We start from the raw sequence: 26285 nt of genomic DNA, 5'->3' as shown, positions 1-26285 counted from the left end.
GCAAGGAACACTAAATCTCAAAAATAGACAAAATATCCTTCCTCAATATTCTCATTTTTTTTCCTCCTATTCTGTCTCAATTAGCTGAGAAATATATAATGAAACCATCTATTTTTGCAGCAGATCTGTAATTTGTTCTCTGCTCCTCCTTTTTACTATGTGGTGTCTTACGGTAAGATTATTAGCTGCAGCAGGAGCCTCTCCCCACTGCTCTCTCTGTCATAGGGCCCCTTAGCTAAACTCTTTGCCCTATGCTGTTTACTCTGTGAAAATGGAAAAGATCAGCTGTAAATTTACTCTTTTTTTCATAAAGCAACACTCCAGCTTTTTTTTTCAATCCATTTGTTAGGGATCCAGTGTGTAAGAGAGTACTCCCTGTAATTACATCCTCACGGGATTGAGGATTTTCAGCCTTGCTCCAGTTCCGGCATCACGTGACGGCTTTTGTAATCTGCCAGATTACTTGGTCTTCCGGTAGTTACTTTTCTTAGCCTCCCTCTGAGTGCCATATACTTGTATTATGTCCTATAGGCTTAAGTTGAAAAGATTTTAAAAAGTGACCTCTGCTTCACACGGCAACAGTAATGTGGTGCCGGAACAGGGATGAAAACGGCCGAGTATGTGACTACATGCATTACACTCAAAGACATGATGCCTATAAAAGGGATAAAAAAAATTGCTGGCTTGGTGCTTTAAATTTCATTAGAAAATGACCCAGTTTCAATCAGGTTTTTATGTTAAAAGTTAATTATTTTTTAAATTTTACTTATAGGTGTCTGATTGGTGAAGAGAATATTAGCTTTTATTTATTTTTTTTTTTTTACACTTTTGCCGGCCCTCCACAGTTCTGCAAAAGGATGGTTGACCCCCATATTGCTAAATTTGCTCAGAGCGTATTACAAAAAATATTCCATATTCTGGAGAACACAGATTTTTGTAACATTCAAGTAGAATTCAGTTCCACTGTGATATATTCACCCGACTCTGGGAGACACATTGGGCCACAATACACTAGTTCCTATACTAGCACTGCACTAAAAATACTATGTGGCTCACACAGTATTATTAAAGTGTTAAAGGGATTTGGGGAAATAATTTGGGCAGTAGGGTTTCTTTAAACATTTTGCCCCATTTTGCTTTTGCACACCTTTTGTTTCCCTGCACATTGAACTTTGTTGTGGTCATAAATCAGCTGAGTGGAGCTCAGAAAAAGACCTAGCGGGGTGACTGCTGGATCCTCAGTTTACTCATTCGGCAACCAGCATTAGCACAACACAGAGGCTACAGAACACAAATGGGGCAAAATTCTTTAATAAAAAAGCAAATTGCAAAAATTATTTTTACCCACAATTGCATGCATGGAGTAAAAAAAAAAAAGACAATCCTTTTAATGCTAAACCTTCCACTGCGAGTACAGTGGCAGTTGTGAGGGGTTGACTCACTCCGCTGGTTCACAAAGTAGTCACAGGAATAGTAATTCACCTGCTGATTTATTGTAGGCCGCATAAACCTTAGCAGGGTGTTCAGAAATATAAACAGAGTCTTTCTGACATAGCGGTAAAACAAAGATAAAGTCTGTCAGAGTCCTTGTCCTGCAGGCTTCACTGCAAGTAACGCACACAGCGTCCTTAGCTCCTATGGGAGCCACGTGGGAGCTCCACCTCTCTCCCAATACACCACACAGACTGAACCACAGGTCCTGGTATAGATCACATGTACTGGTCACGTGACCATGACCTCACTGCAGGTCCTCAAACACCTGCAGGGAAAAGGGGTACAGGGAGCACCCTCCCTCCTGCACTGCGGATGCTCACATGAAACCGGCCCATTGAACTCTGTACATGGCCTCTCAGCACCTAGTGTGCTGGAAACACAAAAACACTCCAGTTTCACATCACTGATTGCTTCATGCACAGTGACACGTGCCTCCCTTCCTCTTCAAAGCCAATGACTCTGTCGCACAGTGTGTTAAGGGATTGCGTGTTTGCTTATGTGGTCACTGGTAGTCACTTCTAGTGCGTTATAGAGAAGGACCAGGGTGTGGACAGGAAGGTCTCAGATGATGCCAGACAGTGATTCAGCCAGACAGACAGCACCCGAGATGTGGAGAAAACTCCGCTAATAGAACAAGAGCGGGGGCGAGGGATTTCTGCGTGTGGGCTATGACTGCTCTTCAGTAATTTGTTTGAATGCTTCGTGTTTTGATGACTTTTAGAGTACTTTTTCATATCTTAATCCCGACCATACTTGTTAATTTCCATCTTAATTTCAGCTAACAGAATACCCTTTGGGGTCATCTTTGGTGGGACAGACATAAACGAAGATGTGAAGAATGCAGAGAAATGCAGAGTGATGGGAGCGGTGCTTGGCGAGGCCAGGTATGGGGACAGAGTTTCAGGTTATGCACTCTTATTTCTACACATCCCAAATGTTTCCCAGAATCACAGGACGCTTCCTTAGGCTGTAGGCAGTGATGGGTTAATTCCCTATGACACATAGAATTGGTCTCTGAGCGTGACAGAGCTTCCTCTTCCTCACCATGTCACATATTCCTGTACAGTACAGAGCTCTACTTCTCTTTTTGCTATTCCAGGACATTGTTCTTTTATTTTTTAGTTTTTTTTTTTCTTACAGTTCATTATTGCAAGTACAGTGATTGTACAAAACTCTTCAAACGTGTGCCGCAACTGAGGCCGAAGAGGAAAAGCCAGTAGTTTGTGAACGAACAGTGTGGCATTTCTTCTACGCCACCAGTCTGTCATAGCGTGCGTAGCCCACCATCTAAACTGGGGATGTCAAGATGAAATATACAGAGCCAAGATTGAAAGCTTGGCCAAAGTTGCCAACCTTGTTATTTATTAAAAAAAAAACAAAAAAAAAAAAACGGGGAAGTTTTTCCTTCTCATCAAATAGAACGATGAACCTTTTCATCTGGAAACAAACTTAAAGGGGTTTTCCCACAAACACAGTACATTTTAATTAATAGATCTTAGAATCAAATATTGGAATAATGTTATGGAAGAGTAGTAAAAAGCATATGGCCTAATTTTAATAAGTAATAACAAAGGATAAAAAAACCTTGAATACAGATAATAAAATAAGATGCCAACAAAAGTTTCCCCAAAACACAGTAAGATACCCCCACAGTGAACTCCTCCACAGTACCCTCTACATGCACGATTTGATGAACCTATTGTACTGCCCCGTCCCTCAATTCCCCCAACAAAGAATGGTGACTAGATTACAGTTTGATTCTCCAACAATGCTCGATACAATATGGCCACAAAAAGTGCGCCATACAGTATAACGGGCCCCACATAGTTCTTCATACAGTATAATGGTCTCACATAGTTCTCCATACAGTATGGTGGCCACAAAAAGTCCTCCATACAGTATAATGGGCCCAAGTAGTGCTTTCCGTACTTAATACAATATAATGGCCTCACATAGTGCTCCATACGGTATAATGACCACAAGAAGTGCTCCATACAGTATAATGGCCCCACATAGTTCTTCATATGGTATAATGAGCCCCACATATTTAAAAAAAAAATTTCCTTCTGCCCGTTCCGCCTCTGGTCCGGTCTCTTCACACCATCTGAGTACAGAAACAGACGGGGATTGATGACTCTCCCTCCTCCGTCATTGTTTTCAACTGTATCAACATCCAGGATGCTGATATAGTTGAAAGTGCGATGCCGGACGGGGACCAAATATTCTCAGGCAATCCACCCGACCTCGTGGGCCAAATATACTCACACATCAAGAATTAAACCCAGTCTTAGAATATAGCCATGCCATCATCCTGGGACAACCACTGATCTTCAGTTTGAAGGGGTCTCGGACCTGCATATGGGCTTGCATCCCCTTCACAATTTTTTTTCCTGGTCAGCCACATTCTTGACAACTTGCAATAAAGGGATCTGTGGCACTAAAGCAGTGGAGTGATTCCAAAAACAGTGGTTAGGAAGACGATGCAGCACCCTGCAATCTCCGGATCATTGGAGGTCCAATTGCTTTGATAGCATTAAAGGGCTTGTCCACCTTTGGGGTACAATTTTTTATGTTTATTTTTTAACTTTTAAGTACATGTATTTTAAAAATAATATTTGTAATGACGTTTCATAAATAAATTTACAGAGTTTTCCTTCTGCAGCACCTGTGTTGCATTGGCTAATGGCTTGAAAATAATTTAAAGAGGTTGTCCACAACTTTTTTTCATTGATGACCTAATCCCTAGGATAGGTCTTCAATGTCTGATCAGTCAGGGTCCAACACCCGCCACCCAGTTGTCCTCTGTGTCAGTGGCTGCGGCCATCGGCTGAAACTGCTGAATTTTGGAGCTGCTCAATCTTCTGATAGTGGCTGCGGCAGGGCACCACACATCTGCCTCCTATTGCTTGAATAGGAGGCAGATGTGTAGTACCCTACAGCAACCACCATCGGAAGATGGATCACCTCCGTAATTGAACAGTTCCGGCTGGACCTAAGGATAGGTCATCAATGAAAAAGTAGTGGACAACTTCTTTAACTTAGAATGTGTCATGAGCTCATTATGATAATCCAATGGAAGAATTTGTAACTATTATCGGTCTTTTCCTGAGCTCCTCTAGGTTGAATTATGACCACAGACTATTGCAAATATGATTGTTTCTTGGGCCCAAATATATGAATTCAAGTAACAAAACAAATGTTCCTAGATGTGGCCAACCCAGACAAACTTTAGAAGCAATAAAACGTAACCTCAATCTGTGTAGTGAGTGCAGATCGTAATAAAGAGGTAGTTCTGACGAGAACAGAAAGTGATACTGGAACATGGCGGTCGTCTACTAGGAGCTTGTACTCCACTCAGTTGAATGAGGAATTGAAACTAATGTAACGTGGTGGGGGCGCCCCTCTCCATATCTGTAGTGAAAAAAATAGGCCAGAAAGTCTGAATTCTTTTAACGCCTTCACTGCCAGTTTGGCTGTGGACAATTTTCCCACTTTTGACAGACGTATGTAAAAGCTGAATTCTAAAATACAAAGTTTTGTGTAAGTATACTAATCATTTATCCTTATGTTTTCTGAAAGTAGACGCAAAGTTTCTTTTATAAATGCGATACAAAACTTATGGGCACAGTCGTGCATTTTTGTACCAAGGATTGATTTGTAAAAAAAAACAAAAAAGCACAGTGATTTTATGTTTGTATCTAACCATGTGGCCCAATTGAAGAGCTCAGTGCACAGCACCCCTGAAATAGAAAAGATGGACTGAGTTTATACTGCTATGTCTGCGTCAGCGAACACAGGTCATTACAACTGAAGACTAGGGATGAGCGGACCAGTGGAAGTTTGGGTTCACAAAAGCACATAATGACGAGCACCTCCGCTGCACCTTATATCGCAAAACATCAAAGCAATGAATGAAAGCTGCAAGAGCATATACCTCCTCATCCAGAAAAAGAGCCGTACTGTATGTCCATTAGTAAAAATTTTTTAAAAAAAGCACTCACCAGTCTAAAATCCAGTATTTATTGCGATGCTTAAAACATGTTCAGCAGGACGAGGGGAAGTGAAGTGTGAAGACACAGGCCGTTTCGCCCTATTGCACAGGAAGACAAATCTCCAATAGCAACAACAAACTTCTATTCAGCACAGCATCTCTAAGAGCAAGGAAGCAGAGCTTTCACCAGCAGGACAGAGAGGGTCTAGCCAGGTTTTATTGGAAGAGTTAATGATCAGATCCGAAGCAGCTGAAATGGAGCTGCATGTTTCTGACCAGCATAGAAAAGGTTATAAACCTTTTCAGCACCAAACAAAACCGATTTAATTTACTATGGATCCAAATACACAGGCTAAATGGAAGAACTGCAATTCGCAATGCACAGTGATCTTCTACCCTCAGATCTCCCAGGTTGGCGTGACACTCATGGCAATAGTTCTTCTCATAACCTTTGTTGTTTACCCCATGTGTAGGGCATTGCAGTAGCTTAGCTATCCATTGACAGTGGTCATATAACTGACAAACTAGTCTTCAAATGTATTAGAATCCTGCAGAACAGAGGCTGCAGATGTTCGTCAACCCAGGCACTGAGTTTGTCATTGAGAGAACCAATGGCTAAGATTGGTTGGAGTGGAAGCACATCGGTATTAGGTTTAGGCTGTCCTTGGAAGATTGGTATTACAGACTTTTCTGCAGTCAATTACCTATAATTCATTCAGAACTACCAAAGCTATTCCTTCTTTTACTATTGATATCAACTCAGTTCTCCAAGCAATCACTGGATTATTAGTCATCCTAAGATATATTATTTCTGTATCCAAGATGTCGTACACGAATTTACAGTACAAACTGGAATCCAAAGTCTCAACACAATCCGCCTCATCACTTTCTGTATGCATGACTAAATTTTGGTTTGCTTACAATTCAAACAACGTAGTCATTTGCTTCCCACCACAATCCATATAATGTTGTTTTGATGTCTTGAGACTTTATAGATCCCCCCCCCCCCCCCCCGTCAATATCAGCAGGTTTAGCCGACGCTAGTCTAATATACTTGGGGCTTAAATCTCTTTCTTTAGCACCTGAACACAGGAACTTTTGATTTAAGAAGATAAAGAAGTTTAAACTAAGTTATTATCTCAGGGCATCAATATTTTTCACTTGGCTGCTTCTTTCACCCTACAGACTCTATTGAGACATTAATTTTTTACATATCGGCTAACACTTGGTTGTCCTCCTACTTACATTGTAATGCTGACTGATTGTCATGTTTTGTTGATAGGAGAAGCTTAAAGAGGTTTTCTACTAATTTATCATTGATGAGCTATCTTTAGGATAGCGCCCGGAAATGCTTAATTGCTGAGCTGCTCAGTCTTACGATTGTGGCCAGCTCTATGTACAACACGTCCACCTCCTTTTGATTATAATAACAGGCGGATGTTCAGTACCCTGCCACGGCCTCTACCAGCAGACAGAGCAGGTCCACAATTGAGCATTTCCGTACGGTGCCTGCTACCACCGAGAACAGCTGATCAGTGGGGGTGCCGGGTTTTGGACCACGGCTGATCATACATTGATGACCTATCCTGAGGATAGGTTATCAATGATAAAGTAGTGAACCTTATTAACATATTTTTAACCCAAAACATCTCATCCCAATCCCACTGCCACCCTCTGTTACCCTCCCTTCCTTTGAGGTGCACTCTGTGCGCATCTACTCCCCCACCAATCTCCAACTGGCTGTCATTCACTGCCCTACAGGGCCAGCCACCACCTTGTTCGACCACTTCACCACCTGGCTACTTCATTTCCTCTCGTCTGACATCCCCACTATCATCATCGGTGACTTCAACATTCCCATTGACACTTACACCTCAGCTGTCACTAAACTTCTATCTCTCACTTTCTCCTTAGACCTCTCTCAATCGTCTTCTGCAGCCACTCACAAAGATGGCCACGCACTGGACTCCTCTTCACCTGCATCTGCTCCCTATCTAACTCACCTCTATCTCTTTCTGACCACAGCCTACTTGCATTCTCTTCCTTCTCCTCTCCAGGTCCACAATCCCCACCCCACAAACTTGCACACCTTATCAGAAATCTTAAACACCTCCATCCACAGTCACTCTCTGAATCCCTTCTCTCTCTTACAGACATAAGTTCCCTACATATTGCAGATGCTGCTGCCTCTTTATATGACACCACAATAGCTGCAGCTCTCGAATCGGTCACCCCTCTCACACATACCAAAGCTTGCAAATGCAACAGACAACCCTGGCACACCAGCTTGACCAAAGACCTGAGACGGCTTCCAGGGTTGCTGAGCGGAGATGGAAAAGATAACACTCCGAGCACTTCATCACATTCAAACAATCCCTCACTACTTTCAAGGCCACACTCGCCATATCAAAATAGACCTGCTTCTCATCTCTCATATCCTCCCTGTCTCACAACCCTAACCAACTATTCAACACTTTCAATTCTCTCCTCTTTCCCCAAGCACCTCCTTCCTCTCTACTCATCTCAGCTGAAGACTTTACCTCATTTTTCAAGCAGAAGATTGATAACATCAGAGAAAGCTTTGGCCTACAACCCCTCTTCCTAACTACTTAGCCCTCCTCCAAAACCAACTTTTCCACCATCACAGAAGATCAACTTTCCGCCCTAATCTCAAGATCACATCTTACCACCTGTGCACTTGACACGATCCCATCCCACTTCATCCCAAACCTCACCACAGTCTTCATCCCAACCCTAACCCCTCTCTTCACCCTATGACTAACAACTGGTGTTTTCCCATCATGCTTCAAACATGCCTCACTCATACCCATCCTCAAAAAGCCCTCTCTTTACTCATCCTCTGTATCTGGCTATCGCCCCATAACACTTCTCCCCTCTGCCTCAAAACTACTGGAACAACATGTCCATTTCGAGCTGTCCTCCCACCTCTCTTCCTCCTCCCTCTTCGACTGCTTACAATCTGGCTTCCGACTGCATCACTCCACTGAAACTGCCCTAATTAATTTAACCAGTAACCTACTAACTGCCAAAGCCAAGTGACAATACTCTCCTCCTCCTGTCCTTTGCCTTTGACACAGTGAACCACTCTCTATTACTACAGACACTCTCATCGCTTGGCATCACAGACTTGGCCCTATCTTGGATCTCGTCATACTTAACAAACCAGACATTCAGCGTGTCACACTTGCACACCACCTCCTCACCTCACCCCCTATCTGACGAAGTCCAGCAAGGTTCAGTCCTAGGACCTCTGCTCTTCTCCACTTACATCTCTGGCCTGGGACAGCTCATAGAATCTCTCTCTATTCTAAACTCTGCTGCCTGACTAATCCACTCATACCACCGCTATTCCCTGACTTCTCCCCTCTGTCAAGCCCTTTACTGGCTCCCCATTACCCAGAGACTCCAGTTCAAAGCCCTAACCATGGCATACAAAGCCATCCACAACCTGTCTCTTCCATACATCTGTGATCTCGTCTCCTGGTACTTACCAGCACGCAACCTCCGATCCTCACAAGATGTCCTTTTCTACTCCCCTCTTATCTCCTCTTCCCACAATCACATGCAAGATTTCTCCCGCGCATCTCCCCTACTCTGCAGCTCTCTACCCCAACATATCACTCACTGTGGAAACCTTCAAAAAGAACCTGAAAACCTACCTCTTCCGACAAACCTACAACCTGCAGTAATCACCAAACCTCTACACGACCAATGTCCTCACCCACCTCTTGTAGATTGTGAGCCCTTACGGGCAGGGTCCTCTCTCTTCCTGTACCAATCGTAACTTGTATTGTTTAAGATTACTGTACTTGTTTTTTATTATGTATACCCCTTTTCACATGTAAAGTGCCATGGAATAAATGGTGCTATAATAATAATTAATTATAATAATATGCAAAAAATTATTAATCTGATTTTAAAAACAAACAGGTTAATATATGAATCGAAATACTGATGAAAATCTGTTTTTGGTTTACAAGAATAATCACTGATGTCTGACTCCTTAGTAGAAAACACCTTACATGTGCTCTTTCTTCCTACTTTTAAAGTGGTTCTCCCAGGAGTAGAACAGAAATAAATGACTAAAGTGCATGTCATTCTAAATAAATTCATTAATGTATCTAATTAACAAATTGCAAATGTTTTGTGTAGAGAGGTAATCACTATAGAAGTAATGCTACACTGCCAGGCATTGGCATGCTCCTGGCCTAACATTCTAGGACAACTCTCAGTCAATGTATTAGGACAGTTGCCATTTTACTTCTATAGTGATTATTTTACCTAGTTAAAACAATTATTTGCTAATTAAATATATTTAGGAATTTCTTTATTATGACACTTCCTTTTAGTTTAGTTCGGAGAACTCCTTTAAGAACGCCACATTCCAGATATTGCACTTAGATTGATAACTAGTTCTAAGCCCCATTTCTTACATCCTATGTGGCTGTATGTAGCAGTATTCTCTTTAAAGGGCTTTCCATACTGCTCTCAGATTACATTCACAATTCTTGTGACAAATTCCCTTTAATGTAAAATGCAGCGCTTACCTAAGGTGAATATTGCAAGACCCCCCAACAAGGAGCTCCAACATGCGCTTCACAAGGGCTTAAAACCAACTTGTGACTCCAATGTTGGAGCTATGTGGAGGGTCTTGCAATAATTCTCTTTCGGGTAAGCCCTGCACTTTACATTATTAATGCTGCCATTCTTTAGTGTTTAAAAAATAGTAATGGCTAATTGTTCGAATGCCTCTCTTTGAGTAATGGTTGGCGTATGTATCAATATGTCCGATCTCACTTGAGATTTACTATGGTGAATAAATGCTGCTATTTCACATCCCTCCCTATTGAAATCCATATGATCATATGTTTTACTATATGTTAATTATAGTACGTCATTGGTTATTTATGGTTCTTTTCTTTGTAGGCAGTATAACATATAAAAATGACAGCTCTTAAATTCTTCGTTCTTAATCTGCAGCATAAGATTGTGTACCCCGCTCCGTAGCCTTTTTGTGCATGCTTGTGACCTTAATTGTACATACGTGTTTCCTTTTACTACTGTACAATACCTTTTTTCAGATTTGCAGTTGCATTTACGTACAAGATGAAGGAAGCTGCAGCAAAACACTGGGTAAGAAGTTATTTTTATTGATTTTTTTTTTTTCTTTTTTGACATTTCGTATACTCGTCTCGTAGTTCATTTCTCAAAGTGTCTTGTAAAGTAAATAATCCTGTTTTTATATGCTTTTACCATAATTAAGCATTGAGGTAGGCTGTTTCTGGAACACTTGTTTGAGAAGGAATGAAGGAACCCGTGACCTGAATTAAATAAAATATAGCTTGGGATCCAAAGGCAAATTTTAGGGCATGTCATTCTAAATAAATTCATAAATGTATTTAATTAACAAATCCCAAATGTTTTGTGTAGAGAGGTACCGTAATCACTATAGAAGTAATGCTGCACTGACAGAGACCTGTCCTACATGTTATGTGTAACTATAATATCTCTCTGGGTCACTTACTGGCCATCTTCCTGTAGTTTTGATATCTGCTGGGCCTCTGCAAGTTCTCACATCGATGAGCTCCTGCACTGTAGTCTTCAATATTCATGAGCGCTTATTATTCCACCCTTAGGCCGGGGTCACACTTGCGAGTATAATGCGAGAAACGCGCGCATCAACACCCGGCACTGCCACCAGCACTCGGGACCGGAGTGTGCTCCTGCATGTATTTCTATGCAGCCGCACACTGCGGTCTCGAGTGCCGACGGCAGTGCCGGGTATTGACGCGAGTTTCTCGCATCGTACTCGCAAGTGTGACCCCGGCCTAAATCTGCATAGGCAGAAAGCAGCCATTCACTGGTGTAGCTCATTATTGAGAAGACTAGCAGAGCTGCTGTAGCTTAAACAATGATATTACAAAAACCTCATAAAAACAGTATAAAGCCCAGACACATGGACAGAGCTTGGCCCTTTGTTCCTATTTTATCCTGCCTTCCTATCGGAAAGCATAACCTGATGACAGATTTCCTTGAATAAGGAACCTGTCACAAACTCTTATCCTCCACCCAAAACCATTGATATGACTGTATAATCATCAATATAGTCATATGAGGGCTTGTTTTTTGCAGGACGAGTTATACTTTTGAAGGACACCATTGATTTTACCATATCATGTACTGGAAAACGGGGAAAAAAATTCTAAGTGCGGGGAAATGGATTACCTGTGTGTTAATAATGCCATATACAGATTATCGATTAATACACTAATACACTAATATACCAAACAGCCACCCCTTGTATAGATTGTCAGGGTTGTTGTTTCATTGGTATTGCTGCACCTGTGTTGTTGCCATCTTTAACCCCTTTACCCCCAAGGGTGGTTTGCACGTTCATGACCGGGCCAATTTTTACAATTCTGACCACTGTCCCTTTATGAGGTAATAACTCTGAAACGCTTCCATGGATCACACTGATTCTGTTACTGTTTTCTCGTGACATATTGTTCTTCATGTTAGTGTTAAAATTTCAGTCAAATAACTTGCGTTTATTTGTGAAAAAAACGGACATTTGGCGAAAATGTTGAAAATGTCGCAATTTTCCAACTTTGAATTTTTATGCCCTTAAATCACAGAGATATGGCACACAAAAAACTTAATAAGTAACATTTCCCAGATGTTTACTTACATCAGCACAATTTTGGAACCAAAAATTTTTTTTTTTGGTTAGGAAGTTAAAAGGGTTAAATGTTGACCAGCTATTTCTCATTTTTACAACACCATTTTATTTTTACGGACCACAACACATTTGAAGCCACTTTGAGGGGTCTATATGATAGATAATACCCAAAAGTGACACCATTCTAAAAACTGCACCCCTCAAGGTGCTCAAAACCACATTCAAGAAGTTTATTAACCCTTCAGGTGCTTCACAGGAATTTTTTGAATGTTTAAAAAAAATGAACATTTAACTTTTTTTCACAAAAAAATTACTTCAGGTCCAATTTTTTTTTATTTTACCAAGGGTAACAGGAGAAATTGGACTGCAAAAGTTATTGTGCAATTTCTCCTGAGTACGCTGATACCTGATATGTGGGGGGAACCACTGTTACGGCGCATGGCAGAGCTCAGAAGGGAAGGAGCGCCGTTTGACTTTTTCAATGCAAAATTGGCTGGAATTCAGATTGGATGCCATGTCACGTTTGGAGAGCCCCTGATGTGCCTAAACAGTGGAAACCCCCCAAAAGTGACCCCATTTTGGAAGCTAGACCCCTCCCCAAGGAGCTTATCTAGATATGTGGTGAGAACGTTGAACCCCCAAGGGTTTCACAGAAGTTTATAACTTACAGCCATACAATTAAAAAATCATATTTTTTCCACAAAAATAATCTTTTCACCCTCAATTTTTATTTTCCCAAGGGTAACAGGACACTAAAAGTTATTGTGCAATTTGTCCTGAGTGCACTGATACCCCACATGTGGGGGTAAACCAATATTTGGGCGCATGGCAGAGCTCGGAAGGGAAGCAGCGCTATTTGACTTTTTTTGGCTGGAACTGGGATTGGACGCCATGCCGCGTTTGGAAAACCCCTGATGTGCCTAAACAGTGGAAACCCCGCACAAATGACACCATTTTGGAAACTAGACCCCCCAAGGAACTTATCTAGATGTGTGGTGAGCATTTTGAAACCCCCCCCCAGTGCTTCAGAGAAGTTTATAGCGCCCGGGCGTGAAGATAAAAAAAATCATATTTTTTCCACAAACATGATCTTTTAGTCCCCAATTTTTTTATTTTCCCAAGGGTAACAGGAGAAATTGTACCCAAAAGTTGTTGTCCAATTTGTCCTGAGTACGCTGATACCCCATATGTGGGAGAAAACTACTGTATGGACACACGTCGGGGCTCGGAAGGGAAGTAGTGACGTTTTGGAATGCAGACTTTGATGGAATGGTCTGCGGGTGTCATGTTGCCTTTGGAGAGCCTCTGATGTGCCTAAACTGTTGAAACTCCCCACAAGTGACCCCATTTTGGAAACTAGACCCCCCCACAGAACTTATCTAGATGTATGGTGAGCACTTTGAACTCCCAAGTGCTTCACAGAAGTTTATAACGCCCGGGCATGAAAATAAAAAAATCATATTTTTTTTTTCCACAAAAGTAATATTTTTGCCCCGAATTTTTTTATTTTCATAAGGGTAACAGGAGAAATTGGACCCCAAAAGTTGTTTTGCAATTTGTCCTGAGTAGACTGATAACCCCATATGTGGGGGTAAAACACTGTTTGGGTGCATGGCAGAGATTGGAAGGGAAGAAGCACCATTTTGACTTTTTCAATGCAGAATTAGCTGGAATTGAGATCAGACGCCATGTTGCGTTTGGAGAGCACCTGATGTGCCCAAACAGTGGAAATCCCCCAATTCTAACGCCAACCCTAACCCCAACACACCCCTAACCCTAATCTCAACCTTAGCCCTAGCCCTAACTCTAATGGGAAAATGGAAATAAATACATTTTTTAAATTTTATTATTTTTCCCTAACTAAGGGGGTGATAACGGGGGGGGTTTGATTTACTATTTATGGTGGGTTTTTATATTTGGCAGCTGTCGCACGCTAAGACACTTTTTATTGTAAAAATAGTTGTTGCATCACCACATTTTGAGAGCTATAATTTTTACATATTTTGACCCACCGAGTCATGTGAGGTCTTGTTTTTTGCTTTTTATTCCGATTTTTGGGGGGTGCGTTTACACCTTTCCGCTTGTGGTAAAATTGATAAACCAGTTTTATTCTTCGAGTCAGTACGATTACGGCGATACCTCATTTATGTTGGTTTTTTATGTTTTGGCGCTTTTATGCACTGAAAACCATTTTTTATATAAAAAATAATTATTTTTGCATCGTTTTATTCTGCGAGCTATAACTTTTTAATTTTTTCGCTGATGATGCTGTATGGTGGCTCGTTTTTTGCGGGACAAGATGACGTTTTCAGCGGTACCATGGTTATTTATATCTGTCTTTTTGATCGCGCGTTATTGCACTTTTTGTTCGGCGGTATGATAATAAAGCATTATTTTTTGCTTTGTTTTTTATTTTTTTTTAAGGGGTTCACTAAAGGGGTTAACTAATAGGACAGTTTTATAGGGCGGATCGTTATGGACGCGGCAATACTAAATATGTGTACTTTTATTGTTTTTTTTTTTTTTTTAACTTTATTATACTGTCCCAGGGGGGGACATCACTGTCATGTGACAGATCGCTGATCTGTCACATCACAGATTGCTGTGACAGATCAGCGATCTGACACAGGCACGAGGAAGCCGGTGCTTTGCAGGCACGAGGAAGCCGGCGCTTTGCAGGCATGAGGAAGCCGGCGCTTTGCAGGCATGAGGAAGCCGGCGCTTTGCAGGCATGAGGAAGCCGGCGCTTTGCAGGCATGAGGAAGCCGGCGCTTTGCAGGCATGAGGAAGCCGGCGCTTTGCAGGCATGAGGAAGCCGGCGCTTTGCAGGCATGAGGAAGCCGGCGCTTTGCAGGCATGAGGAAGCCGGCTCCCTGCAGGCCCCCGAAGGTCCCCGCCGCTTTATTGGATCCGGGGACCTGCAGGGAAGGAGACCTCCGCAGCAGCGCTGCACAACGCGCTGCTCCAGGGGCTCAGGGACTGCGATCGTGTTTGATCGCAGTGTGCCAGGGGTTAACGTGTCGGGGGCGGTCTGTAATAATGAGCTGACACCCGGCCGCGATCAGCGGCGCTCAACCCGTGAGCGCCGCTGATCGCGCTAGACGTACGATCAGCGGCGCTCACCCCGTGAGCGCCGCTGATTGCACTAAACGTACTATCCCGTCCATGGACATAGGGGCCCGGGTCCCATGGACGGGATAGTACGTCAGATGTCAGAAAGGGGTTAATTGGGTACACTGCACCCTGATAGTGCATTTGTTTGGAGTCCTGGGCAGGTAAAGCATCTCTGCCTTTTTTCTGGTGTTTTTTTGAGAAATAATTTTTGGAGCATTCCGAAGTCCTCTTTTTGTGTCGGTGAGCTCCATTTTATTACAATGTTGCGGCAGCCCAAAAAAGCGTAATTCTGACGTCTTTTTTTTTTCGTTACACTGTTTACCAATTGTATTAATTAATTTTAGATTTTGATTGGAGGTTTTTAAATGCAGCAAAGCCAAACGTGTAATTTTCAATGGGGCAAAAGGGGGGTGGTTTGAACTTGTGGTTGTTGTTGTTATTATTATTTCACATTTAAAAATTTTTTTTTTTTTTTTTTTTTTTTACTAGTCCCCTTTAGGAGACTTGAAGCTGCAATCGTCCGATCGCCTATACTATACATAAGTGCTTCAGCACTGATATGTATTAAGAAAATCGCTTTCGCTATCTCATGGCCTTTCATAGGAGGATCGTAATGATGGGTATCTGCATCATCAGCAGACCCCTGGCTGCAATGACAACCCATCTGCACTGTGCAATCAAGAGACAGTGGTGCCAATGAGCGGGATTAATTATGTGCTTTCGGACAGCGTGTGTTAATCTGTTGTCAATAATTGACAGCGGGATTTAACAGCTGCACTGCTCCACCCGCTGCTGGTAAAGGCACATGATGGTTGATTAAATCAGTCATCATGTGGCGGGAAAGATGGAGGCTCGCATGTAAAGGCAGGGACATGACATATGATGTACCGTAAATATGTCTCCTATATCTTAAAAGATAAGAAAGTCGATCCCTTTATGACACCAAAGCACTGCTCTAAAGGCTAGAAATCCCATTTTGAAGTTGTCTTTAAGTACTTTGGGGCGAGATGATCCTATCTAGCCACACCATCCCTTTTCTGATTGACAGGTCATTTACTCCGGTTCATGGCCACTGACGTTGTTAGCCTGGGGAGGGCGCTACTAGGTAGAGAGCACAGTGAGCCTGAGAAGGTAGACGTTCGTCATACACTAATGCCATTCCAGGCGCAACAAACAGATTTGGTCAGGGAGAGAGGGGAGGTGATAAAATCCCATAGCAATATGGGACGAAATACTTAGGGTATGTGCACATGGCATCTTTTAGAGGTGGAAAATGCTCACAAGAATGAACATGTACATTAATATGTATAAACGATGTTCAGGCTTTTAAATATCTTTTTCACCTATCTAGGTTTCTAAAAATGTAAAGCAGTTAAAAAAAAAAAAAAAAAAGCGCCATGTCCATTCTTCTGATGTGTTCCACTTGGAAGACATTCTGTACTACACAACACAAGTCAATGGGAATGCGCAAAAGACCCCCAGATGTCTATAGGAGCGTTTTACCAGCAAGTTTGCTTAAAAAAAACAAAAAAAAAAAACACACAGAAAACAGAGCAGTGGTTACCTAATTAATTCAATGGCGTGGAAAAAAAAAACAGCCGTAAAAAGACATTGACAAAACTATGGGAAAACTCTCCAAAAAACTGCTGGTGGCTATAACTGTCCAAAAAAACAAAACAAAAAAAATCAGGACATGACCAAAGAGAGACAAATGAGGCTTCAGAAAAAAAAATGGCAGATTTACCTGAAGCGTCTCCTGCTTGAAATTTTATGCGGTTTCACCCCAGTTTCGAAAGGTGTTGTGTGCACAGCGCCTTAGATTGTGGGCATACTGTTATGGTAAAGCTGGAGACACTTTTCTGAGCTTTGAGAAGTTGCCGTTCCCGGGATTATTTGTGCTTTTGCCAGATGTTCGGCCTTTAATAGACCGCAGAATACCATGGAGAATGATGTGCGCTCGGTGTTTTGGCCTGACATTCATTGAAGGTCTTGCATTGCTCACGGTAAGGCCGGAGTCACACTACAGCGAGATACGGCCGAGTCTCGTAGGTTAGAACCAAGCTCTGGCACCGGCACTCCGGAGTGGAGCGTGCAGCTCCATGTATTGCTGTGCGGCTGCACGCTCTGCTTCGGAGTGCTGGCGCCAGAGCTTGGTTTTAACCTGCGAGACTCGGCCGTATCTCGCTGTGTGTGATCCCGGCCCTCTACTCACTCTCTGAGCATCCAAATACACAAGGAGCGCAGAGGATACATGGAGGTGGTGCAGGAGAAGATCTAGAGCAGCCAGAAGGTCATTTTTATTTACGGGGAAATAAATCTGAAAAACTTGTTTGTTTTCACCAAAGTTCTGCCTATGGTGGACGCGAGATCCTTTCTGTCCTTGATTTATGGGAACCAGTCCGGTTTACTGCGCTTTGTGATACTTTTTGCTAAATGACAATTTCTTCCTTCTGAAAGTGAAGCGTGAGGATTTTGTGGCCAGCCGTGTGGCTGTCTGCAGCACATTAATCCTCGGGATCCCGATGCCTCTTGTTAGCCTTGCCGGGAACGGAGGAGGAAAGTGTGGTGCTCGCTGATGTATGAATTATGTTCCGTTTTCCGTAGTAAAGGGCTTATTTCAGTTTTCATTATTTTGTAGCCCCAAGCAATATCGAAAATCCGCATCCAACCTCAAGGTAAGGTTTTACAGTGCTATTAAATGCTGTGCCGCTGATGTTCTGAGCGACGTGGATGTTTTAAGGGGTTGAAAATGACAATGGCATCTGTTTTAACAACTTCCAAAGATAACTCTCAAATGTGCTGCTAGGAAGTGACAATCCTCAGAATGTAGCCCCCATCGTTCCTATTGGGCAGCGCACTTCACTAATAGTCTGGTAGACTATCGAAATTAGATATGTTTTTTTTTTTTTACGATGCATCTGTTATTGAAATGTACATGAATCCTTCAGCCTTTCTGGTTCTTCAAAGCAAGGAGCGATGTTTTGGGGCTAGAACATCACAAATGTAATCATCGGTAATAGACACGGGAATTGGGATGGGAGAAATGTCCCCGTAGGCCACGGTGTCTAGACAAATAAAAGTAAGCATGTTATTAGAGGAGCTGCGGAATGGCATTTATCATTGCTCACTATTCATTATATTTATAACCATAAACTGCGCTCCTCGTGTATGCGGAACATATGGCCCATAATTCACCGCATTGTCTGTTCAGCCTAATGGTCATTTTTGCCTATTGCGTGCACAGGAGCAGGTGCCCCTTTCTGTGGGGAGAGCGTGTGGTATGGTGGTGTGCTCTTATTTGAATGTGGGGCTAAAAATCACTTTTTTGCTATGGAGTATCATTAAAAATGTTGCATTGTTTTGGATTTACAAGCTCTGTTTCCCAGCATATTCAACTTTGTGTTCCATGGTCATATATCAGCTGAGAGGAGGTCCGAGAAGGACAGATGAAAAGTTACAAACCCTCCTTTAGGGTTTAGGGTGCAATCAGTCCGACGTATAACATGGAGGATGGTCACATTGCAATGCTCGGAATGGCAGGCAGCTCTTCTGTGACACTCTCTATTTCCATGCAGCTGTCACGCTCGGGTCAGGAAAGCCGCCGGCCAGTCCACAGCAGAGCCTGTCGCAAAATACCGGTGGAACCCCAGAGCACCACCGCCGCACCAGCCTGGGATGGGATTTACCGGAGGCTACCGCACCAGGCTGGACCACGCTCCCCTGTGACTGATTCTCCTCCCCCTATAAGCTGAATTCGGACAGTAAGACAGACCCCCATTTGACACATTATTTTTTTCCCTATTTTCCTTCTGTAAATTTGGGGTGCGTCTTATGGTCCGAAAAATATGGTAATTACGAACAGGCCAGATGTGTTGATTTCAGCAGAATATCTACATTGGAAATCCATAAACAAATAACCACCAAAATGTGCAGATTCCCTGATTATTGTACATAAACAACAACATAAGAGGTCGCCTATTAAATTGAACAGCTAAAATCGGGAACATGAGTTGACCTGCCCCAGATCTAAGACATTATATAGTATGTTGGTAAGAGTTGGTAATCTGTCGTCCACTATATTGGTGCTGTATTGTGCATTTTCTACCTAGAAAATATGAACACAGCTTAATTATAATTATCAGTTGTTCATGAGTTAGGATGGAGAATGAATGATCTAGGCCCAAGTGATGTACTTTTGTTATGTTTGGGAGCCAACTGTGATCCGAGTTGGCTTTTGATCAATACAGTTTAACCTCTCTGATGCTGTGACTAGTGTTGAGCTTTCCAATACCGCAAGTATCGGGTATCGGCCGATATTAGCTGTATCGGAATTCCGATACTGACTTCCGATACTTTTTTCGTATCGGATACCGGAATCGGAAGTTCCCATAAAGCTATCAGCCTGCTCGATTTGATTCAGCCAGTGGGAATCCTCAGAAGTGTGGGCACATCCTGTTAGGCATGTTAACTATTGGTATGGCAGTGATTGGCTGCTGAAATGACATCATGATGCGCGGTCTGTACGCATCATGATGCGCGGTCTGTGCCGACTGCGGGGGGGTCTGTGCCGACTGCGGGGGGGTCTGTGCCGACTGCGGGGGGGTCTGTGCCGACTGCGGGGGGGTCTGTGCCGGCTGCCGGTGGTCTGTACGGGCCTGCCGGGGGTCTGTACGGGCCTGCCGGGGGGCTTGTGCCGGCTGCCGGTGGTCTGTGCGGGCCTGCCGGGGGTCTTGTGTGTATGCAGGCATCGTCCGATGGGACTACAAGTCCCATCGGGCGATGCCTGCTACACTGACAGTGATTGACACATTAGCCAATGATGGGACAGTAGTAGTCCATCAAACGGCTAATGTGTTGAATGTAAAAAAAACAAAAAACATACATACTACATACTACATACTACATACTACATACTACATACATACTACATACATACTACATACATACTACATACATACTACATACATACTACATACATACTACATACATACTACATACATACTACATACATACTACATACTACATACATACTACATACTACATACATACTACATACTACATACTACATACATACTACATACATACTACATACTACATACATACTACATACATACTACATACTACATACTACATACATACTACATACAACATACATACTACATACATACTACATACATACTACATACATACTACATACATACTACATACATACTACATACTACATACATACTACATACTACATACTACATACATACTACATACTACATACATACTACATACTACATACATACTACATACTACATACATACTACATACATACTACATACATACTACATACATACTACATACATACATACTACATACATACTACATACTACATACTACATACTACATACTACATACTACATACTACATACATACTACATACATACTACATACATACTACATACTACATACTACATACATACATACTACATACATACTACATACTACATACTACATACTACATACTACATACTACATACTACATACTACATACTACATACTACATACATACTACATACATACTACATACATACTACATACATACTACATACATACTACATACTACATACATACTACATACATACTACATACATACTACATACTACATACATACTACATACAACATACATACTACATACAACATACATACTACATACATACTACATACATACTACATACTACATACATACTACATACTACATACATACTACATACATACTACATACTACATACTACATACATACTACATACATACTACATACATACTACATACATACTACATACTACATATATACTACATACATATATACTACATACATGCTACATACATACTACATGCTACAGACATACAACATACATACTGCATACATACAACATACATACATTCATACAATACATACATAGACATACAGTACATATAACACAGAGTACATACTCACCAATACTTGTCACATTGTTCCCCGAAGCCATTGTCATCTAAGGAAAAATATGAAAATAACAAACAAGCAATATACTCCCTGATCCGCAGAAATCCACGCATGTCCCACGCCGATCTCCCGTGGAGAGCAGCAGCATCAGCTGATGCGACCGCTCTCTAGGGGCTCAAGGAATCCAGTGTCGGGAGGTAGGTATCCTTCCGCACTGTATTCCTCCGTCACTGTGAAAAAATAGTCCCTAGTCTCATTTTTGGCATTGCTGTGTGAAAAAGTTCTCACGCAGCATTTGCCATAAAGTGAGACCAGGGACTATTTTTTTACAGTGGCAGAGGAATACAGTGCGGAAGGATACCTACCTCCCGACACTGGATTTCTGAGCCCCGTAGAGAGCGGTCGCATCAGCTGATGCTGCTGCTCTCCACGGAAGATCGGCGTGGGACACTCACTCGTGGATTTCTGCGGATCAGGGAGTATTTGGTGGTTTGTTATTTTCATATTTTTCCTTAGATGACACTGGCTTCGGGGATCAAAGTGACAAGTAATGGTGAGTATGTACTCTATGTTGTATGTACTGTATGTCTATATGTATGTATTGTATGAATGTATTGTATGTATGTTGTATGTCTGTAGCATGTTGTATGTATGTAGTATATATGTATGTTGTATGAATGTAGTGTATATGTAGCATGTATGTAGTATGTATGTTGTATGTATGTATGTATGTTGTATGAATGTAGTATGTATGTAGTATGTATGTTGTGTATATATATGTATGTTGTATGAATGTAGTATATATGTAGCATGTATGTAGTATGTATATGTAGTATGTATGTATGTAGTATGTTTTTTTTTTTTTTTTACATTCAACACATTAGCCGGATGATGGAACTACTACTGTCCCATCATTGGCTAATGTGTCAATCACCGTCATGGTAGCAGGCATAGCCCGATGGGACTTGTAGTCCCATCGGACGATGCCTGCACAGACCCCCGCAGCCTGCACAGACCCCCGGACAGTCGGCACAGCCCCCCGGCAGGCCGGTACAGACCCCCGGCAGTCCGCACAGACCACCGGGCAGTCGGCACAGACCCCCGGCAGGTCCGTACACACCCCCGAGAGGCTGTACAAGGACAGAAAAGGGTTTTTCTTATTCCGATACCGGAAGTTCCATAGACTTTAATGGGACTTCCGGTATCGGAATCAGCGATACCTGTTACTTTTTTTAGATCGGCCGATCCATTCCGATACGATATTTTTCAGTATCGGCTGGTATCGCTCAACACTAGCTGTGACCAATAGAAGCCACATCATCTAAGTGATCATGAGGTGCCAATAGTGTTGTCATGGCAACCATACTAGAGCAGCTTAAAGGGAATCTGTCACCAGGTTTTTCATTTAATCTGAGAGCAGCATATTGTAGGGGCAGACACCCTGATGCCAGTGATGTGTCACTTACTGTGCTGCTTGCTGTAGTGTTGGTAAAATCTCTGTTTTTTCAGCAGGAGATTATCACTAGAGAGTGAAAAGTAAACCTGCTGCCAGATAGTCAAGCATATTCATGAGCTCTGTATATCCCCGACCCCACCACTTGGCAGCTTTGTGTGTACACTGTGTATGGGCAGAAAGCTGCCAATCAGAAGTGTGGGTGGGGAATACAGAGCTAAGCATTTTGACAACAGCGAGATCTACATGATCAGATAAAACAGAGATTTTATCAAAATGATAGCTAGCAGCCCAGTAAGTGACATTTCACTGGAATCACAGTCTCTGTCTCTACATAATACTGCTTGCAGATTACGCCTCAAATACTTGGTGACAGATTCCCTTTGCAGAAATGAAAAACTATTGAATTTCTTGGGTAGATCTGTAGATGGGTTTGTGTCTCAAGTAAATTTTGAACTCTGACACTGTCTCTCCCTCTCGTCTATTAGTTTTGACTGGCCTCTTTGGGTTTTTTTTGTATACATTATAATTTATTATTTTGTATCATTAAAGGGATTTTCCACTACCGAAACAACCCCTCTGAAACCCTGTTTCCCCTATGTAAAATAATAACACTTCTACTCGCCTTCAGTGCTGATGCTGTTCCAGCAGTGTTCGCACTGGCCCTCCCTGGGATCATGTGCCATTATCTCACTTGAGCCCTGCGGACAATCAGTGTTGGCTGCACTCTCCCCTCCTTCTGACAAATCAAGACATTCAGAGGAAGTGTTAAAGCTGCAGCAGCTCTCATGTCCTCCTGATGTAAATTACATATGTAGGAGAGGAGAGTGAAGACAGCGCTGATTGGCTGCAGGGATTACGTGACATAATAGTGTCACATAATCCCTGGGAGAGCCAGTGCCGACACCGCTGGATTGGTACCAGCACTAGAGGTTAGTGTGAGTGTTATTATTTTACTGGGGGGAAACATGATTCAAAAGTTGTTCAAATCGTGGACAACCCCTTTAATTGACTGAAAATATTTTGTACATTGCAGGTTTATCTGCAGGATAAGTTTTCATCATTCATGAGTCAATGATGGCACATTCGTATTCTACTAAAGCAATGTTACTGGCTTAATAATATTTTTTTTTTTTCTATTTCATTATAGGTATTCGAACCACACCAAATGTAGCTTTTGATTTTGAAGCTTTCCTGCACAATACAGGTAAATAATAGCAAACATGTCTGAAAAACATGCAACCTCTGGTTAGAGAAGGATTGGGCAGTGTGATTTTTAGCATGCCCAATCCCTTTGTTCCTAGGGGGAGATATTGTTTAGCATTGGCTTATTAACCCTACTTCTGTCTGACAAACACACCCTTGCTGGAGAAACCGACCATATATGTGTATGGGGGAGTCTGAAGTGTGTGGATAGATTAAGAGCGGCTGCAGGCGAGCAGATGAAAAATAGTCTGGGTTTTATCCTGAAAGCTGACCATTTTTATCTGATTTTCATCAGTTTGTCTGTTCTGTCATATCCGTGTGCGGTCACTTTTAATAAATCTACATTATAAACGCGATGTGGGGTTTCACTCTCTGGTAGGTGTTGGGCATTAGGCCTTCTGTAATGTTCACACATGCAATGCAGTCTTGGTCCAAACAAGTGCAGTGTTTATTACTTTCCACAAGATGCATTGCACCAAAAACAACCTCATAAACCTAAATCCCTAGCCTTGCCCAGGCATTAACTAACAGAATAGACCCAGGCCACTCATACACGGCTGAGCGAGCCCCAGCTCAGTCAAACAAAACTGCTATTGTCCATAGCAATCACTGATACTCGCGGTTCTCTGCACATGGCCTGTGCAGACTCTTCTCAGAGGGGGATTCTGTCCTGTCTCTCTCTTCAGCTCCAAGACACATCCAGTCTGGTCAGCTTCTCTGAGCTGACTGACTAAGGAGAACAGCTGGTTATATGTAGGGCTAGCCAGGTGATCTAATCAGAACATGTAGAGCTAGTATTTCACTCTAGACTGGCTACCTGGCCTTTACTACAGTGATCAAATATAGTTTCCCAGGTTTATAAAAGAAAAGTATCCATAAAAATTGGTTGACACTTGGATGTTCTGTGTGCATTCAGATTATTATAATGCACCCATAGACTTGAATGGATAAAGCTCACCCGATATACCCAAGAAAGTAGTGCATGCTGTGAATTTTTTTTCCCCTTACTGCCAGTAATCTTAACAGCCCTATTGATTAACAAAGGCCATGTGGTATCTGATCAAAAATTTATACACTCGTTTGGATGAGCCCTAAGTGTGACGCCAGCGTTGTGTGGGGTGTGTTTTTTTTCTTTTTGGTGATGGCTTTGGTGCACTAGCTCTCTCTTATTAATGTGCAACCAATTAAGAGTGAAGGTGAAGAAAAAATAAGAATATGGAAAAAAAATTGGAAATGTGAGAAAAGACATCTAACACTTACCCAATATTGCTCCAATTCCAGATTATTGGATTGTTTGGGAGATTGTTGTATGTCCATTTTTTATAATGATTTGGACTTTTCCCCAGCTTCTCCGCCTTTCTGAATGTTCTTAGTTGTCTTTTTGCACTTTGTATATAATTGAGGAATTGTTTCACACTATTTGCCACTTGTAAATGCCTTTAAGTAATTATTATTTTGGGGGCTTGTTGATGCCTTTTCTGATTCATTGAGGTCAGCGTTTTTCACGCCGATCTTGATGTGGGACAAGGGGCAGTGCGAGGCTCCTGGTTCATTTAAAAGGCACAATCCTCATGATCAGGGTTCCCCAACTCCAGTCCTCAAGGCCCACCAACAGATCATGTTTTCAGGATTTCCTTAGTATTGCTCAGGTGATAACTGCTTCACCCGTGCAATACAAAGGAAACCCTAAAAAAAAATGATCTGTTGGTGGGCCTTGAGGACTGGAGTTGGTGAATCAAGTGACTTTTGAAAGCTTTTTACAACAGAATTCCGGTGAAAAATTGCTGATAAATCCGGCCCAGTGGTTTGTGATATATGCCACAATACTGTTGTATAACAATATAAAGAGCATGCTATTAGATGGTGGTACAAAATTGAAATTTCGCCCAGTCATAAAAGGATTCAAAAAACTCTACGATATTTGGGAAAACATAATAAAGGACAACATTATTGGTAAATGAGGCCTGACTAATTTTCGGGCTCCTCTTGGGTATTAGCAACTGAGAAAGACGGTTCAGCAGTGCGGAGATAAGAAATCCTTCCTTCAGATGTGGGGAACGGACTATTAGGGAAATTCTCACACCGTGAAAAGACCTTTTTGTCTTGAGATTAATCCTCTACACTTCGAGCGTGCCAAAACACCAGCTCTCTGGGATGAAGAAAGATGCTAAGACCGTTGGATTTTGTTTCTATCAGTCTGTCACGCTCTTATTCCTACTGTGTATAACAAATGAGGCAGCTCCAGAAAATGGGCTCCTCACATCTGTAAGTACATGGCATTATTCAGTACCTGAGTCCCACTCTGATCCGGAGCAGCACCAGGCTATGACACACCGAATAAATCGCTGCCTATGA

General features: G+C 42.1%; 1 protein-coding gene across 13 annotated transcripts in view; it reads left to right on the top strand.

Moving 5' to 3' along the window:
- The window catches only part of GLT1D1 (glycosyltransferase 1 domain containing 1), a 228622-nt gene that overhangs the window by 100433 nt on the left and 101904 nt on the right, over nt 1-26285 (top strand). For all 13 annotated transcript variants that reach the window (XM_073557074.1, XM_073557080.1, XM_073557082.1 and 10 more), the window contains exons 3-6: nt 2273-2378; nt 10588-10639; nt 17938-17974; nt 23875-23931. In XM_073557074.1, coding sequence (XP_073413175.1) covers nt 2273-2378; nt 10588-10639; nt 17938-17974; nt 23875-23931 — 252 coding nt within the window. The remainder of the gene's footprint in view (nt 1-2272; nt 2379-10587; nt 10640-17937; nt 17975-23874; nt 23932-26285) is intronic.

Source organism: Dendrobates tinctorius, unplaced genomic scaffold (genome assembly GCF_039654945.1).
Source record: "Dendrobates tinctorius isolate UK_male_01 unplaced genomic scaffold, ASM3965494v1 ptg000243l, whole genome shotgun sequence".
NCBI classification, from domain to species: Eukaryota; Metazoa; Chordata; class Amphibia; order Anura; family Dendrobatidae; genus Dendrobates; species Dendrobates tinctorius.
This window is presented reverse-complemented; position numbering and strand designations above follow the sequence as displayed.